The 18,549-nt window shown below is 37.4% G+C and overlaps 1 protein-coding gene across 1 annotated transcript; it reads left to right on the plus strand.

The window, feature by feature from the left end:
* Positions 1-7,395: 7,395 nt before the first annotated feature.
* LOC131435703 (uncharacterized) lies at positions 7,396-15,763 on the plus strand. The gene is made up of 2 exons (XM_058603859.1): positions 7,396-8,393; positions 14,633-15,763. Exons 1-2 carry the CDS (start codon positions 7,638-7,640, stop codon positions 14,855-14,857), a joined length of 981 nt encoding a protein of 326 aa, XP_058459842.1. The 5' UTR covers positions 7,396-7,637; the 3' UTR covers positions 14,858-15,763.
* The last annotated feature ends 2,786 nt before the right edge of the window (positions 15,764-18,549 follow it).

The raw sequence follows: 18,549 nt of genomic DNA on the forward strand, positions 1-18,549 counted from the left end.
CAGTACGAAGTTTTGCAAACCACTTACGAATTGTTGCTTCGCCCGGTGCAGAGTCTGGATAACACTCATCAAGCCATTTTTTGGTATCGGCGGCACTTTTTTTCATCAAAAAGTAGTGTTTCATCAACACACGAAATTCCTTTTTTTCCATTTTTTTTCACAATAACAAAAGTAGCTTCACTCAAAATGCAATATCTCACGAACTAATAATCAGACAGCTGTCAAATTTATACACGTATCTTTTGAAGGTTGGTACTAACTGAAAATGGTATGGATTTAATTCTAGTGGCACCCTCTCATAGAAACGATACGAACTTTTCAGCCGATCTGTTACAATACTCGTAATGTATTGGAAAAAATTGTATGCGACGAAGTAACAGAGGCATGTTATTTATTACAATGCGAAAACTGCCCTGGTGTTATTCCGATTGTTAACATATTGGAAAGTTTATTCGAGGATTCTTCAATTAATGAAATTCAGTTTAAAAATTGGACGACTGTTGACAGGTGAATTTTTATATACAACTATTTCTTATTATTGATAATAAATTTATGCTTTCAACAACAAAATTTACACCTTTCAGATGCGAAATACAAACTCTCAGTTTGAAGGAAACTGAATTTTTAAAAAATCTTGAAAAGGAATTGCCATTGTTTTCGAAACACGATTTCGTTGCAAGCAGAGATGGCATTTCACCAGAGTTATACACGCTAGAGTCAGATTTTTGCCACACCGAGGATGCAAAAAACGAAGCACCGCACAAAGAGGAAAGCGCACTTCTTCTCAGTGTCGAATAGACAGCATTTGAGTGTGTGCTTGTGGTTAAAGCAGCTGGCGCGAGTGAAACACATTCTCTTCGCATGAATCGCTCACACGCGCTCTCGTCTAAATACACCCAAGTGACCACTGGCGCGTGATGGTGAGCGAACACTTCTGTGAACTTCAATTAATAGAGAGTAGATCTGGCCTTGCTATGAAAAATTTGCAAGGAAAACCGAAAATTTTACGATAAATTGTTTTATTTTGCTGATTTTGCGTGTCCACGCTTCATCTACGAAAACCATACAGCAGAGTGCTCACCGGCGTGTACACCTCTGTGAAAGTATCTGCATCCACCTCAGAGAATTTATTAGCTAATGCTCTAGCACTTTGGTGCGATTCAGTGGAAGAGGTTAAAGGAAATAAACAAACGCACTCATGATGCGTGCACACTTTACACAACAGTGCTGTATAAATGTTAAAGAGAAGAGCTCTCGTTGAAGTTGTCAGTGCGAGGGGAGAAATTTTGCTTGCTCTTCGTCACACAGAGGAGATAGACATCTCTGATTGCAAGAACACAAGCCGATTATCTTGATACTACCAAGCATTCTATTCAAACCGGAGAATTTGTTATTACATTAGATTTTTCAGAAAACTTCAGTTTTGTTATTCAAGACGCTATTCAATCGTTTCATTGTTCGAATGAACAAGCGACGCTTCACCCGTACGTAATTTATTACAAAAAGGATGGAAATATGAAGCATCACAGTTTTGTGATCATTTCGGAATATTGTAAGCACAACGCTGCATCTGTCAATCTGTTTAACACAAAAATGGTGAAGTACTTGCGAAATAACATTCATGGAGAGAAAAATGTTAAAAAACTGTTATTGCTTCGCAGTATAAGAACAAATATAACTTTCTAAACCTTCAATATTTAGGAAAGCATTCGAAAGTTGAAGTTGAATGGAACTTTTTCGCAACTTCTCATGGTAAAAGTGCTCGCGATGGAATCGGTGGTACAATTAAAAGAAGTGCTCGACGTGCAAGTTTGCAACGACCAGTAGATGACCAAATAATTACGCCAAAGGATTTATTTGTTTGGGCCAAAAATTTTTGTTCGAAAATCGATTTTGAATTTTGTTCTGAAGAAGAGCACAAAAACGAAGAAAAGGCGTTGACTTTACGGTTTTCAAAAGCAGTTACAGTAAGGAACACGCGTCAGTATCATTTTGTTAAACCAGATAAAACTAGTCATGTAATTTGCAAAGAAATTTCATGTAGCCCAAAGTTTGACAAGCTAAAAATTGAAAAATAAAAGCTTGTCAGATAACTGAAAAAACATGTATTAGTCAATGATATTCAAACTTATAATGAAATGACCTCTCGTAGCGTGTCAAACACTGCGCGCTTGTAGTTTCTGTAGTTCGTGGTACTACACGGTGTCATAAAATATTTGATAACTATTTAATAAATAGCGGGCCATTTGTTTTTCAGCGCAAAGCGCAATCCAAAAAATTCTTATTAATAGTGTAATTTAATGCAAACAAAATGGCGTTGGATTTATTAAAATTGAATAATTTGTTCGAAAGTTATGAAGTTAAAAAAAAATTTGTATGAAAAGTTTAATTTTTCATAACAGCAACAAAAAAATTTGTAGATCAAAATTGTTTGACATTTTATGTTTTTACGTAAACCGCTATCAAAATAACAACATTTCACTGCAATTCACAATGCTGAGGTTCAAAGGTGGCCCACTTGAGAAATTCTTACCCAGAGGATAAATTTTGAAAAGGTGCCTCATAGTAAAGTAAGACGTATTCATGTCAAAATGGGCAACCCATCAGCCGTGCAAAGTTGATCATGTACGGAAGCTCTGCGCAATTGAGTTGCATTGATTCTGAGTAGATCCTTTGGTCGGAAAAATGTACTTTCCCGAATAGGAGAAAGCGAATTTCTTTTTCTGACCTTTTCTCCTTTGGATACTGATTAAAAGTTAAACGGCATTATACGTCATATTGATTTCAATAGAAATATTAAGTAAATTTTCACATTTCCGATTCCTCGAGGATACGGATTTTTTTCATATATAACAAAAATGTTACACAAATACACCGAAACGAACTTGATTTCTTCCTGCTGTCTAGGACATTCTACATTCCTTCGACACGCCCATCAGTTTGCTACGTTTATTGGTTTGATTTGCTAGTATTAATTCGTGTCAGTTCCCGGAAACAACTTCCAACGGGAGTGAAAAGATCGAAACAAAAACGGAACTCGGAAAAGCACTACGTAAACCGGTTTACTTCTGGATACTATAGAAATGGGTAGGTAATTTCATTGCGAAAATATATTGCACCGGTGAGAATGCCGTGGTGTCGTCGATGCGGAATGGAGTGAAAACCAAACAGTATCATGAAAATTGAAGGTAGGAGCTATCCACCGAAAAGGCGACAAAATGCTTTCCGTGCAAAATTTTTATTTTTACCAACTAATGTGGATAGGTATTATTGTCTTAGTTCAAATTTTGTAGTGGAATCAACAATCCGATCAAAGCCAAAAATTATTCGACAAGATTGCAATACCTAACCGAAAACTAGAACTGTCCTATTTTTGGAGTACTTTGTCGAACGTCTAACTTTTGCTATGACGAGCAGCCAATTTTTAGTTAATTAAAAACTGTTCGCAGCTTGTTTGCCTGGTACGCGCCCGGTACAATCGACAACGCCAACGTCGAGCGCGCGCGAGTTGAATCTCGGCATCAGTTGGACAGTTCCCTGGTGTATGTCAGCAAGTCGATGATGGAAACTAAAATAGAAAAAAAAAACAAAAGCGAAACTACTGGCCCGGGTGAAAAAAACCACTCACTATCGGTTATTGAACGCTCTGAAGGCCCGGTCCATGCACCATGCACCGAAAAAGCCGTTTCTGATGAGTTTCCATTTGAAAACCGTTTGCCAATGTCCTACAGGTTAGGTTAGGTTCTCTTCATGTCCGTACCTTTACACTGCGTTAAACTATGATTAAATGGAGTTCGCCGAAACGAAAAATTCACTCCATTATGACGATTATTATCCTCCAACCAGTTCTGCAGTCGAAGGTTTTTTTTTTGATTATGTTTCAGCATCCAGCTGACTGCTGCAAGTGTAGATGTTCGCGTGGTACGTTTTCCTGATCGTTATCATCAAACTGAAACAAGAATTATAAAACAACATCAGAGCAGCAATATTTTAGCAATCGTCTGGTAGTGCTCCAACACCAACATTAGGTAAAAATCACAATTATACCTTTCACTCGTTGTAATTCGATTTCAATCAATTTCAGATCGACTAAGGATAAACTCAATACAGCCATGGTGTATTATCTTGAGGTGTTTCGTTAAATCTAATCACTCTAACGATTAAAGTCAAAAGTTGAGTCAGCTGAGTTTGGATCTGGGATGATTACAGAGCAATCTCTTCAAGCTGTTTTGTTTTTTGTTTTTCAATTTTTCACTTTCCCAGTGTTCAGTTATGCCATACAAATCAGGATTGATTTAGATTTTGTCAGTCGGCGGACGTCGCTGACGAACATTGCTTCACGAAAGGTGTACTCAAATTCAATGGCACACTCTTGGAAAAAATGAAATTTACGCTCGATGTAAATTCAAGCATGCCGTAACTTCTTTGGTGATGACAGAATATTACATCTAACAACATGTAAAAACGATTTCGGCGTCTGTATCGATGTAAACTTCTACAAAATTAATTGTTAAGGTAAAGATATGACTTATCTTTACATGATTTAAATTTTAAATTTAGGTGAATTACCTTTTACCTTTTATGTGCATCTATAAAGACGTAAATTTACATGATTTCTTTTGAGTATAATATAGTATACGCTCTAATAAATAATAAAATTTGCGCGTGACATAAATTCAAGTATGTCGTGATTTCTTCGGTGATGATGCTAACATGTAAAATTAAATTTTGTGTCTGTATCGATGTAAGCTTCAGCTAAATTAACTGTGAAGTTTTATTTATCTTTACATGCTTTGAATTGTGAATGTAAACACTGTCCCAGAAAGTATGGACGCACTTTGATTTCGCTGTAAATAATTCACAAGTGTTAGATATTCAAATTTTATTTGATATACTGATAATATTAGACTACAACAACAGAATATTATTCTCAACATTTGCTAACACATGGATCAATAAGTCCCGAGACTAAAGCAGAGATGGCGCTCGTAGTAAACCAGTAACCACGTCTTTCTAGAGTACTAATCTTTGCTTGAAATGGGTCGAAATTTTAAATCGATCCGACCAGAAACAGCTGAGTAATCGAGGTTGGTGTAAAGTCGTTTTGTAGTTTGTTTAAAAAATGGAAAAACCGAGTTTTGTGTTTTGATAAAACATTGTTTTTTAATGGGTAAAAACACCGTGCAAGCGAAACAATGGATTGAAAAATGTTATCCGGACTCTTGTCCATCAAAATCAACGATTTGTCGGTGGTTCGCCGAGTTTAAACGTGGTCGTCCCGACACAAATGACGCGGAACGCTCGGGTAGACCTGTGGAAGCCGTTACACCGGAAAATGTGAGTGAAGTGACAAAAATTATAATGAGAGATCGTAAAGTGAAGCTCCGTGAGATTGCTGAGATGACACAGATATCATATGCAGGTGTATTTACTATACTTCATGAAAAATTGAGCATGAAAAAGGTTTTTTCCAAGTGGGTGCCGCGATTGCTTTCGATGGAACAAAAACAGCAACGAGTCGATGATTCAGAAAGCAGCTTAAATTGAACGAATTGGGCTTTGATCTGCTTCCCCACCCCCCATACTCGCAAGATTTAGCCCCCAGTGACTACTGGCTCTTTGCTGATCTTAAAAAAATGCTCCAGGGAAAAATATTTGGCTCAAATGAGGAGGTCATCGCTGAAACTGAAGCTTGTTTTGAAGCGAAAGATAAATTTTTTTATAAACATGGTATTGAAAAATTGGAAAATCGTTGGAACGAGCTTCACGTAGGTTTCGGCGTCCATGATTATGCAGTTCAAATTTACTGCAAGAATCGGATTGTACAGCTTTCGAATCCACGGCCTGATCGATGCTTCTTGTTTCGGACTACGTTTTGGTTGTTTCTGCTTCTCATAGGTTCGAAGATTCAAACGTGCTTTAGCACGAAGAACATTTGACTTCGAAGTGCCCACTTTTTTGGCCACATCCCGAACTGAAACCTCCTTCTTTTGCTTGAACGCCTTCAGTATACGTTTATCCAACAGATTGTTAGTAGGACCTTTTTTTCGACCCGTTTTCGGTTTATCCTCACCGAACTTCCTGATTGCATTTCGCACGGATTTTTCACTTACTCCTTCCATTTTTGCTATCTTTCTCAGTGACAGTCCGCGTTCTGTGCACCATTTGTACACAATTTTACGACGTTGTTCTGCTGAAGGTCCACGCATTTTGAAACAAACTAATGAAAACGAATAAACAACTGCACAAGTGGTTGAGAAATGGCAGCGGTTTGTTTCCATGTGCATCTATTGAGACGTAATTTTATATGACTTTTTCGTTGTGTGTGACCTCTCTTCTACCGATCATTGGATTTCAGCGTTACGTATTGAATTTGAAAAACCAACGTTACACATGGAAAAATTATAAAATTCAAAGTTATCAAACATACACTCTTAGAAAAAATGAAACTTACACTTGACGTGAATTCAAGCACGCCGTAATTTCCTAGGCGATGACTGAGTATTACATCTTTTAACATGTAAAAATACATACATATTACTTGCTTTGAGATGTAAAATGAAGTAAATTGCGACGCTCCTTTTCTGTGCATCTATAGGGACGTAAATTTACAGGATTTTTTCTAAATGTGTACCAAACCTGCACATGAAACATTACATTTTTCAACATGTAAATATAAATCAAAATGCTTGAAAACCGAAACTGACCCAAAGTAGTTTCATCAAATGAACACTTTTCACGAAACCGTGTTGGATTCGCACTTAGATTCGAAACTGGCTGGAAACGCACTAGATTCGAGTCTGGCACCAGGTTGCAATCTCATCCTTCTGAACAGAGCCTCAAAGAAGTCTCTTGGGGTCTCTAATATTTGTTTTATTTATCAACGATCCCGGAGATTGGAAGTAAATAAATAAATATCTTAAAATAAGACGGAATCGGTGCGATATAATTTTTCAATTCGAGGACAATAAACAAACAAATATATTATGTAATATGTTAATCTGTCCTACATCGACAACACATGTGACGTGCACGAATTGATAGTGCTTTGCCATCAACAAGTATCGATGACAAACAATTTTCGTACGCAACAATTGCATGTCGCTGAAGCACGAGGAAAGGATACCGTCTGGTTGAATCGAGTTCAATAGGTGCAATAGGAAAATTCAATCTGGTAGGGCACCCTGTTTTCTTCTACCAAATTCATTAGCAAAGGCATATGGCCATCATCAAAGGAAGGCGCTGAAATCAATGAAAACTGCTGAACCTTTCGTTGTTTCGCAATTGGCTCATTTGCTTTCTTGCGTTTATTCACTGCAGCTCGTACCGATCGCTGCAGTACCGGCAGTAACTAATATCTGTTTTCTTTTCCCTTTAATACAAATGTTTCGTTCAATGAAATGCAGTAGTTTACTTGACGATCAAACGCCGGTTCGACAACAGGTGCCTGTCCGTGGTGTACAATAACAGTGATGGTGATGGACTGATTCTGTCAGTCAAAGGCATGCTAGTAGAGGACCAATAAAGTGTGGGCGTCACGGTCCGTGGTAATTCAGTTTTGTTTTATGGGAAGTGTCTGCTGAAATAGTGCTCTACACGAAAACAAAAAAAAACGCAAATACCGATGTGATACAAAAATGAAATTTGAATTGAGTGCAGCTGGTGTCAGGTCTTTTTGTGCAAGTGATATGCAGTTCCGTTTGATTTTAGTTTTTATTGCTTTCGGTGCACTGGTGGCCCGAGCCGATCCAAATCCCAATCCCAATCCCGTTCCAGAACCAGATCCGGCCCGAGTGATCGGAAAGTATTTGTTCTCGTACAACCCGGGCGATGGCGAGTATCAGTTGTCGAAACAACCGCTGGATTTGACAAACATTCCAAACAGTGAATATTTCGATGCTGATACAGCCGCCAGTCAAATCTCGGAATACTCATCATCTTCTGGGCCGGGTTCGACTGGGCACATGACAAGTTATATCACTTCAACAAGACATGGGAGTTTCAATACTGATTCTGAAGATAGCGACGAAAAACCAACCTACTACCACCGCAAGCGGAAGCCGATCATTCCGATTCTGCACCAGTACAGTGTTATTCATACTAGCAACGGCAACTCCGAGCTGACCAACGGTGGCAACAACGCCAGTGATGATGATGACGATGAAGAAGACTACTACGAAAACAGTTACAAGCCACCCAAAGTGATTCACACCAAAGCGAAAGCTATCCCGATTAGTCAGCACATCGAGGTGGAAAGCCCATTTCCGGTTCCATTTATTAAAAAGATTCACGTGCCCGTACCGAAAGGAGTAAAAATCAAGATTCCGCATCCCGTTCTAGTTCCTGTTCCGCAACCGTATCCGGTGCATGTTCCCGTATCACAACCAGTGGCGGTAGGTTAAAGTGCGGTGGTTTGGTTTATTTGTTTGTTAAAAGTGCATGCAATTTGAAGGAAAATTGAGATTTAAAAAACATTACCGTGCTTTTAAAAACATTACCGTGCTAGTGGAGTAAATTGAAAACTTATATCTTATTCAACTTTATGCTAATTCCAATGCACATAAATTGTCGGCCAAAAATTTAGGCACTAGGCTATTGAATGGAAACCATCGTTCCATCAACCGGTTTCGCCGCAAAACGATGGGTACATCTGATGTATTTGATCAATTTCAAAAAGTTGCATGTGTGTGTTTCGTCTATCCCAAGCCCTATTATTTGGCAGCGGTGTACAGAAAACAAAAGTGATGTTTCGAATGTGTTGACTCATTTCGTACACAGAGCAAATTGAGTCCCGAGGTCACCATTACATCGACCAGCCCTGCCTCAATGCAAAGTTTGTATCAAATAGTTTCAAACGCTACGGAAAGACTTCTTTTAGTTTAAGTTATTCTGTTTTGTTGAAAAAATTGACATTTTTCGATCTTACCAATACTCAAATTTGCATTCCATGTTACATTTATTTTCAATAGTATTCAAACATTCAGTTTTCGGAACCATCCAATTAGGACATAGTATCTTGAGATATATTGAGCTAGAGCTTGAGCAACCCGTCCATGCTGGCTACTCCGTTACTGATCCGGAACAGCTGAAATTGTACAAAGAAATCACAGATGATCAGATCTGAGACTGCCAAATCATCCTTTAACGTACAGCTTCTGGTAACCACAGAGTTTCTTGTTTATTCAGTACTAAGGACTGGGAAGAGATGTTAGTCCAACACTTGTTGTTACTAGATATACTACTGCGCACTCCACAAATGTCACGGGACAAGGATATTTGTTAGTATAAATTTCAGAAATGCTAGTATTCGCATGCGACTTGGTATGTTCCGGTTTCAAGATGCACGAATGCACCACCAAATGCATGGACTTTCAGAGTGAAAAATTTACAATATCCGATTCTGAAGTCCCGGGAAGTCTTGATTATTCCTGGAAACTGAAGGAATATTTTAGATACTATCGCTTAACGAATAAAAACTTCCCTAAATTTACCTTTTTTGTATAAATATAAAAATATAACTATAGAACTCGTTTAAACTTCGCCTAATTATTTCTGAAATTCGAGGTCGAGATCTCCGAGATGAAGTTTTATGTCAACGTTTTTTGACAATATCTTTCACAATTGACTTGAAAACAGAATATGTGTTTAGACTTAGATTCCGCATGGTAATAGCTATTCAACAAGCCAAAGATTGTTAAAATCCGTCTTTCATTATCGCAGATATCGATATTTTTGTATAATCAATTTTTTGCCTTGACGATAAAGTGACGTTTCGGAGCAGGCCCGTACCCAGGATTTCGTTTCGGGAGGGGCCCAAAGATAAAAAATAATGTTACTGAAGATTGCTTATGTACCTAATTCTCGGTGTGCCTTTTACGGGTTCTTTTAACAGACACTTTAAACTTTTCCACTGGAACTGTTATTGTATTACATTTCTTTACGTTTACTGTCTTGTTATTTCTGCAACACATGTCTTAGACCTTCTAAATAATTATATATCTGATTTTGATTTCGGGAGGGGCCCGCGCCCCTCGGGCCCCCCCTCTGGGTACGTGACTGTTTCGGAGCAAAGTTAAACACGATTTTCATTACTGTTTTATGCAATTGTTTCTTAGCACCTAAAAGACTATGCACATTCTCCTTTTTCAAGACGTTTCGATTTTAGCACGGTTCTTTTTTAGCAACTTAAAAGGTCTTATGGCATGTTTAATTATACAATTTTCTTGAATTTCATTTATATCCGGCTTGCGGTTCCGGAATTATAAGGAAATATGTGCAAATTTATGAAAAAACGCGCATTTAGACATTTATTTATCGATTTAGACAAAATAGTGGATCCATTGTAGTGACATATTCTATAAATTATATCAAATTTTTAATATTCTATAAATTATATCAAACATTTTAAATAGTCAAACAAAGGTCAACAGATTTCACGCGCATCTTGATTGTCTATTGTTTTCACTTTATTATTTACCGCGAAGAAAAATGATGAGATGAATATTTTTGAAAATGAAACGTTAAAGAAAAGCGGATTTTTTTTAGAATAGAGTAATCAGAAATGAAGGAAGGAAAAAAGAAACCCCTGCAATTGTCGCCTTTTACGACATGAAAGCAAGATCCCAGTGGACCTATTTTTGGTTAAGTTTTTTTCTCCGCCGGATTCCACACGGCATCTTCTAGGCTGGTCCTGTTCGGAGAAAAATAATAGGTACTTTCAATCTCCTAGTGGACCCAGCCCCCATGGTATATCATTTCACACATCTGAATATTTAATTATAGGCACACCTACATAAAACACTAATAAATCTTGCTTCATTTAGAATTGGAACAAACTTTTGCTCATATTGTGGCGCTCCTGGTGGACGGATTTGAAAGTTCTTGGCGCCCACGTGTCGGGAATTTTGTCAGCTTCACGTATGATTTTTGACATTCCGCAAATCGACTGTAATTTGTAAACAATCAACATGGAAGCCGAAAGAAGGGAAAAAATTGTGCACAGTTATTTGTAAAATCCATTGTGGTCTGCAACTAGGCTAGCTAAACAGCTGAAATTGCCCAAAAAATACCATATGACGCGTTATTAAACGGTAGAAGGAAACATTGACGACAATTCGGAAGCCTCAAGCTAATCGTCGGAGTAGAATTGTTGACCGGAAACTGCGTGGTAAGATTTTGAAGACGATTAAGAGGGATCTTAATCTGTCGGACCGTGATTTGGCCAGAAAATTCGGTGCTGCTCATAGTACCGTGAGGAGAACTTGACTCCGGGAAGGAATCAAGTCGTATCGAGCTAGCAAACAGCCAAATGGGACCAAAAAAAATAGTGTGGTCAAAATTCGTGCTCGGAAACTATATGACCAGGTACTGACCAAGTTCGACGGGTGTCTTCTGATGGACGATGAAACCTATGTCAAGGCTGACTTCGGACAAATCCCAGGTCAAAAATTTTACTTGGCAACGGCTCGGGGGGATCTTTCAGCCAAATTTTAATTTGTTTTTGCCGACAAATTTTCAATAAAATTTATGATTTGGCAGGGCATTTGCAGCTGTGGCAAAAAAAACGAAAGTTTTCGTTACAAATAAGTCAATGACTTCGGAACTATACCAAAAAGAGTGTCTCCAAAAATCCATCATCATCATACCGAACATAGTAATTTAATACGTCTCACAATAATATATATATATATATATATATATATATATATATATATATATATATATATATATATATATATATATATATATATATATATATATATATATATATAAACAAAAAACATACAATCTTCGTAATACGTAAAAAAATAAAAAATCTAAAAAAAATTAGTTAGTTAGTTACTAACTAAATATTTGCCTACAAAGCGGACTTTATGTGTGAAATACATAACTTTTTGAACTCCACCAATGTCGTTGCGCGTTTGATCTGTCTTGACATCGAATTGAAAAACCTTATTTCCCTGTACAATAATGAGTTTTGCATTTTGGCTAACAGAAAGCTTGGTGTTCTAGCATCAGATGCGTTTCCAGTATTGTACCTATGCAAACCAGTTCCTCTTTCAATTGGATCACACAAATATCGAGGCAGTATGCCATTTAATATCATGAAAATAAATACCATGGTTAAGTAGTAAATTCTCTGTTTCACTGAAAGCCATTGTAATGCGTTCAACAGAAAATCTGAGGAGGTAACGTCTATAACTCACGAAAAAATAACGCATGTAACGCTTCGTAACGCCTATAAAACATGAAAAAGTAACGCATGTAACGTTTCGTAACGCCTATAACTTACAAAAACATGCATGTAACACTTCGTAGCGCCTTTAAGTTACAAGAAGTAACGCTTATAACGCTTCGTAACGGTCCGTAAAAAGAGCGACGTATATAACACTTTGTAACACCTGTAACTTCCTTAAACGTGACGCATTGTAACTCGTTTATCGCAAGACAACATTTTCTAACATTCAAAATTTCCACAAAATAACTCATATTAGTTGTAACCATCAATTTAAGAAAATTATAGTATGGAGGTTCTTTAACTTAACGTAACGATTATATCGAGTGAAACACTTTGTCAAATGGAACATTTTTTCATATTGGGGACGGGTATAACGTGGCTGGTAAGTCGATGCCTTCCACGCAACTCGCCTGGGTTCGATTCCCAACCCCGCACATAGGGTCAGAAAGTTTTTCCAGCCCGAAGAAGCGAATAACCGTACATACTTAAAATATATTACAGAACTCGGTACTTTTTTACCGAATTTTCAACAGCTGAACGTTCTGGTAATGATTTCGGTAAAAATGTGCTTACCGAAATAATTTGTAATCTGAAAATAGCTAAGGTGCCATCATTACCGAACATTTCAGTAAAAGTAAGTGTCATATGAAACGTCAACTGTACAGAAGTGTTTTGTAAATAATACAGTTAAATCTGTAGTTCGAAAAAAGTGAAGCTGTCAATGTTACCGAACATTCCAGTTAAAATGAACGTCAAATATATCGAATCGCTCTGTAAAATGTATACTGTAAACATGATTTTTTTAAACTGATAAAAAAAACCTTTATTGTTTTTGTAAATGCTTCACAAACTAATAACAAAATCAGTAAGCCATAGCGCTTAATTATGAAGTCCATGTAATAATTTTGTTCCAGTGGTGCCAAGTGCACCTATTCCCAGTACAACACGGAATAAAAATAAAAAAATCGGATTTATCGGATGGCGCCGGTGGAACATTGAAAACAATGTATGTTTCCATTAATATTTTGAAGACTGATCTCAACTCTAGCAGAACAGGAATACTGTGCATTCCAATGCATATTGTGCAATCGTTTGAATCCTGCAAACAGGAGCCTCGTGCAAACAGTTTAGGGGAAAATTCTTCTTTCGGTAATTCGTCTTCTGCCTGTAAAATAAATAATACAGACTAATTTATATATGTAATTTCATACATAACTAACTTAGATAGTAAAACTCCTGATCTTTCATGCGTTGAATGATGCCATCCATTTGAACGCTTACAGTGAAGTTTACAGAACTCGTTGATTCGATAGATGTTTTTAAAAAAATCGCAAACCCTTCGGTGTTTTTCGTATAACTGGTTATATTCGGTAATTTGTTTTACCGAACTCCGTATGATTTTTAAATGTGTAAGGTTAAAGCCTCTATAGTCGGAACAAAAGAAAAATCCATAGTTCCTTCACTCAGGCGTAAACTCAGATAGGCTACGAAAAACAAAATCGCTTTTTCACTTCAAATGAAGTTCTTGCACTGAACCCTTCTATGGTTGGGAAAAACATTAAAGTTGAGGTTTTCCGATTTTCTACACAGAAAGAAATAATGAAATTTACACGAGATGTAAATCAATAGTAACATGGAATAGACATGGGTTGAATCGAAATTTTGATTGAAAACCTTCATCGATGCAAAACTAAATTGAATTGCATTGAATTTTCAATGAATATAACTGTATCTTTCAATTAACGCTTATTTTGCGATTAAATTATATTGAAACGTACAGAATTGTAAAGTAATTTTATGTTTAATTAACTGCTCCAAATATGTGCATGAAAATAGATGTAAATTCACAAAATATTTTTATCTGTGTAAGCTGTCGCAGTTTTGAAGGTGATTCTGTTCGTCAGCAATGCTCAATCATTTATTTCGAACTCAACATTCTGCTATTATCAGTTTGAAAACAAGGAGTTTGTGTGAAGTTTACTGATTCTCAATTTTCTTACTCCATAACTTTTGAATGGTTGCTTATATTGTAAAACTTAGTTGAGATAGATAGAACAAAATAAGTGAATTTTCAAGAGCCACCCTACTTTTACTTCTAAAACTTGATGTAGCTCGATCATAAAAAAAGCTAGGAAGGTGACTTCTTCAGCAAAACTGCCCAAAATAAAATTTTCTTTAATTTTGCTGTAAAGTGCAATAATTCTTAAATTCAATCAAGAAACTTCCAGATTTAAATCCAAACATGAACATTTACATTAAAAGATAAAAAACTACATAAAAATAATGAATATGATTGTGATATGAAAAAATAGAAACGGATAACATTTTGTCTTACATTATTGTGATTCCAAAACGAGCGAAATTTTTAACATTCACAAACCCCTTTCTCCGCAGATTCCCGTAATCAGAGAAATCACCATCCCGATTGAGAAGATTGTGCCCTATCCGGTGGAAAAGAAGGTACCGGTGCCCATCGAAAAACCGGTCCCGTATCCCGTGGAAAAACACATCCCGGTGCACATTCCGCAGCCGTACCCGGTGAAGGTGCCAGTCGTCAAGACCATCGTACACAAGCTGAAACCCCCGCGAACCATCGGCGTTGGCAGTGTTACCTTCTAGTCGAGGAAATTCGCGACCACGTGGGCTCGCTGGAGGGTAAACATTATTATTGTAACTTAGTTTGCATAGCATATCGAAACTAATGTGCTCATTTTCCTCATTGTAACCGTCTGCCGTTGGTTTTATTGTTATTGGTATAACTTTATTACGATCGGTACTCCCTTCAGGTCAGAGGGAGAGTACGAGTACAGAAAATAATAATAATCGATATAAATTATGTATAAAAAACGGTAGAAGAAGTGCGACAAACGCAGAAAAACAAAACTTGTTAAACAGATTTATTTGCATGTAAATTCTCCCCCTTGCTAGAGAATCCAGCGTCCGACCGATTCCGGAACAGTGGAACACAAAAAGCAGCGGTTGTTAGAAGTTAGGATAGGGCCTACCAGTTTCCACAAAACCACCACCAAGTTCGGTCGGGAGTTATTAATTTATTGCTTCGCAATTACACACTTTGTACCGTAGCATGAAACCCGACTAAGTGGGGGAGTAAAACGAACGAACGAACGAACGAAAGCAAGAGTGCATGTGATGGTCGGTTACATCACAGGTATGTACACGGTGCGAAAGGTACCTTTTCGTAAATCGTGAATATGAGCCAGCGGATTTCCTTCCTTATGCCAACACCGAAAACGAATGCGCAGATAGGTGAGAAAAACAAACTAAATAAAAAAAAATACAACATTACTACGAACAACTTATTTTCCTCGTGTACGGCATTTTTGACGGATACTTTGTATGTGCCTTGCCTTGCCTTGCTACAGATGTTTGGTTGGTTAGTTAACAATTGTGTTAGTGTTACAGGTTGTTTTAGTTCGTACGAGCATAGTATGAGAGATAGTTGTTGTTAGGTTTGTAAAAACTGTTTGTCCAGACTTGTTGAATAAAGTTGTATATTTTTAACAATTGTTTTGTGTGTTGTGTTTTTTTTTCACGAATTTCGAAGCCTTGTAATTGGTCTTGTTTTTCATTGTGCCTCGACAGTTTCTATACGATTTTTGTGATATTTCTATACTAAAGCATAGGCGTTTGAGTCTTGTGGAACTGAGTTGGAGTAGACCGCCAGGAGTTACACGTCACGGAAATCAGCATAAATGGCAGTCTGCTGTATGCGTAAACTTCCAAAGAAAATATTCAACTTTGTAGCTTTAGGTAACACAATACAAATACCAGGTCAGCTTCTAAAGTCTGCAACATTTGTTAACTTTATAGAAATTTGCAGAATATCTGCAAAAATATTGGGAAATCTTCAGACGAATAAATGTCTGCAACCCTTTATAAGAAATCGATAGTCCCACGACAAAAGGGCCTAACTGAAAATGACAGTTTCTTTTCGTTCACATTCTCTTTCACGATTTACCGCACTGATTTTATATTTGACACCTCACTCTTCGCAAAACTTTCAAGGTAAAACCGCAAGCTTTCGATTTATTTTGTAAACTTTCGATAAATTGCTGTAATGGCCCGGTAATAATCAAATGAGAAAGTAAACGAAGAGAGGGTCTCATTTGCAGTTAGGCCCTTTTGTCGTGGGACTATCGAAATCTGCAAATTTACAGAAGCTATAGAGTATCGGGCAACCGTCGTGTCCCTACCCTGTAATTTCGAACATCATTTCCTACCCTGTAAATTAGAACATCCTGCATGAAAGTTCTTGATTGCATTTTGTTCGACCAAAAATTAAAGTTAACAAGTGTGTATTGCTAGAACAAAAGAGTGACTAGATACCAAAGTTTTCCTGGTATGAATGATCTTAAGGTTGAAGCCTCTACAAACGAAACAAAAATACTGTCACGCAGCGACACATAATATAAGGGTAAAGCTTTTTCAGGTTGGCGCGGTTGATGCGAATGGTGCAGAATTGTCCGATGACGGTCCGATTTCAGCGCTACGATTGGACCGATATCGTGCTCAATCGGTCCGATAATCGGAGCGAAACGGGTTGATTGAATTCACTGGATATCTTCTCCACACACTGAAAATAAATTGCGCGCTAGCATCATGTGTAAAGCATTCGATCTGTCACTGCTTGTAGAAGACATGAAATTCATGAAAATAAACATTTAACTCATGAAATGAGTGTAAAAACTGTAGATATTTAGTGGAAATTATGCTAAGTTTATATGAAAGGCACTCAAAAACGATCAGATCTTCGTGCACGAATCATCCGATGTTCGAATTTATGTACGAGTCAGACGGTCCGTCTCCTTCCGTCACCGTCAACGTCCATCACAGTCACCGTCAAAATTAATTATATGCATTCTCATGGAGACATTCACACATAACGTCTTGACGGACGGAACGTGTGAATGTTCCGGTAAAGAAAGTATCAAACTAATTTTGACAGAAGCTGACGTTCCGTTAACGGTGACGGAAAGAGACGGACCGTCTGAATCGTACATTACTGAGGAGTATCACAGCATTGCCAGGAATATTATTCATATGGAAGAGATGGAAGAGGATCCCGATAAAAATGCGAAATGGAAGAGGATTCGGATAAAAAATCCAAATTTGTATTGCAGTCTAGATCAAGAAGACGTAGTCCTACGCCAACACCAGTAACCGACAACATCGTGGGAGTGGGTTTGTAAGTTTGTTAAAACCGACATAGTTGAAATATGAATATAAATCAGAAAAGCAATTATTTTCGTTTTGTAGTAAAAAATTGTAATCAAAAAATGTTTATCGCTAATTTTCAAACTACCTACACTTCTAGAACTCACTGTTCGCCATTTTAAAAAACGAATTTTTCACACTGAGAATCAGACAAGGGGAGAGTCGTTTAAGGGCTGAGAACAGTACCGTAAAGTGATAGGTGTTTTGCTATTTTTCCGTTTCAAATTAAACTTTCTTGGCTAGGGGACGGGTACTGCGTGATGGGTAAGTCGATGCCTTTCACGCAGCCCACCTGGGCTCGATTCCCAACCCCGCACATAGGGTTAGAACATTTTTCTGGCCCGAAGAGGCGAATGACCTTAAGGTTAAAATCTCTATAATCGAAACAAAAAAAAAATCTTTGAAACGGTGCAGAATATAGAAAAACCTACCTGACAATGTCTTCGAAATTTAGTTGAGAATATTTTGTGAAATTTTCAGAATGAAAGCGGTCGTGTTGTATTTTTTTCTGACTAAAGAACTGCTGAAAATTGGAACGCTCGGAAATGCATACCTCTAACACATGGATCAATAAGTCCCGAGACTAACGATGGAAACAACATTTTTTTGCAAAATTTGTTTTTATTCATCAACATAATCACCTTTTAGGGTGATACAATGGTTCCAACGTTTTTCAATACCATGTTTATAAAAAAAATATCTTTCGCTTCAAAATAAGCTTCAGTCTCAGCGATGACCCCCTCATTTGAGCCAAATCTTTTTCCCTGGAGCATTTTTTTAAGATCAGCAAAGAGCCAGTAGTCACTGGGGGCTAAATCTGGTAAGTATGGGGGGGGTGGGGAAGCAGATCAAAGCCCAATTCGTTCAATTTCGCCATTGTTTTCATCAACTTGTGGCAGGGTGCATTGTTATTGTCGAAAGCAATCGCGGCACCCACTTAGAAAAAGCCTTTTTCATGCTCAATTTTTCATGAAGGATAGTAAATACACTTCCATATTATATCTGTGTCATCTCAGCAATCTCACGGAGCTTCACTTTACGATCTTTCATTATAATTTTTGTCACTTTACTCACAT

The sequence above is a fragment of the Malaya genurostris genome, chromosome 1, assembly GCF_030247185.1.
Source record: "Malaya genurostris strain Urasoe2022 chromosome 1, Malgen_1.1, whole genome shotgun sequence".
Lineage (NCBI taxonomy): Eukaryota > Metazoa > Arthropoda > Insecta > Diptera > Culicidae > Malaya > Malaya genurostris.

Excerpts from the sequence above, each read along its gene's own strand:
- LOC131435703 (XM_058603859.1), top strand. The coding sequence starts at position 7,638 with ATGAAATTTGAATTGAGTGCAGCTGGTGTCAGGTCTTTTTGTGCAAGT. Across the intron at positions 8,394-14,632 it reads CCGTATCACAACCAGTGGCG|ATTCCCGTAATCAGAGAAAT; the intron begins GTAGGTTAAAGT and ends CTTTCTCCGCAG.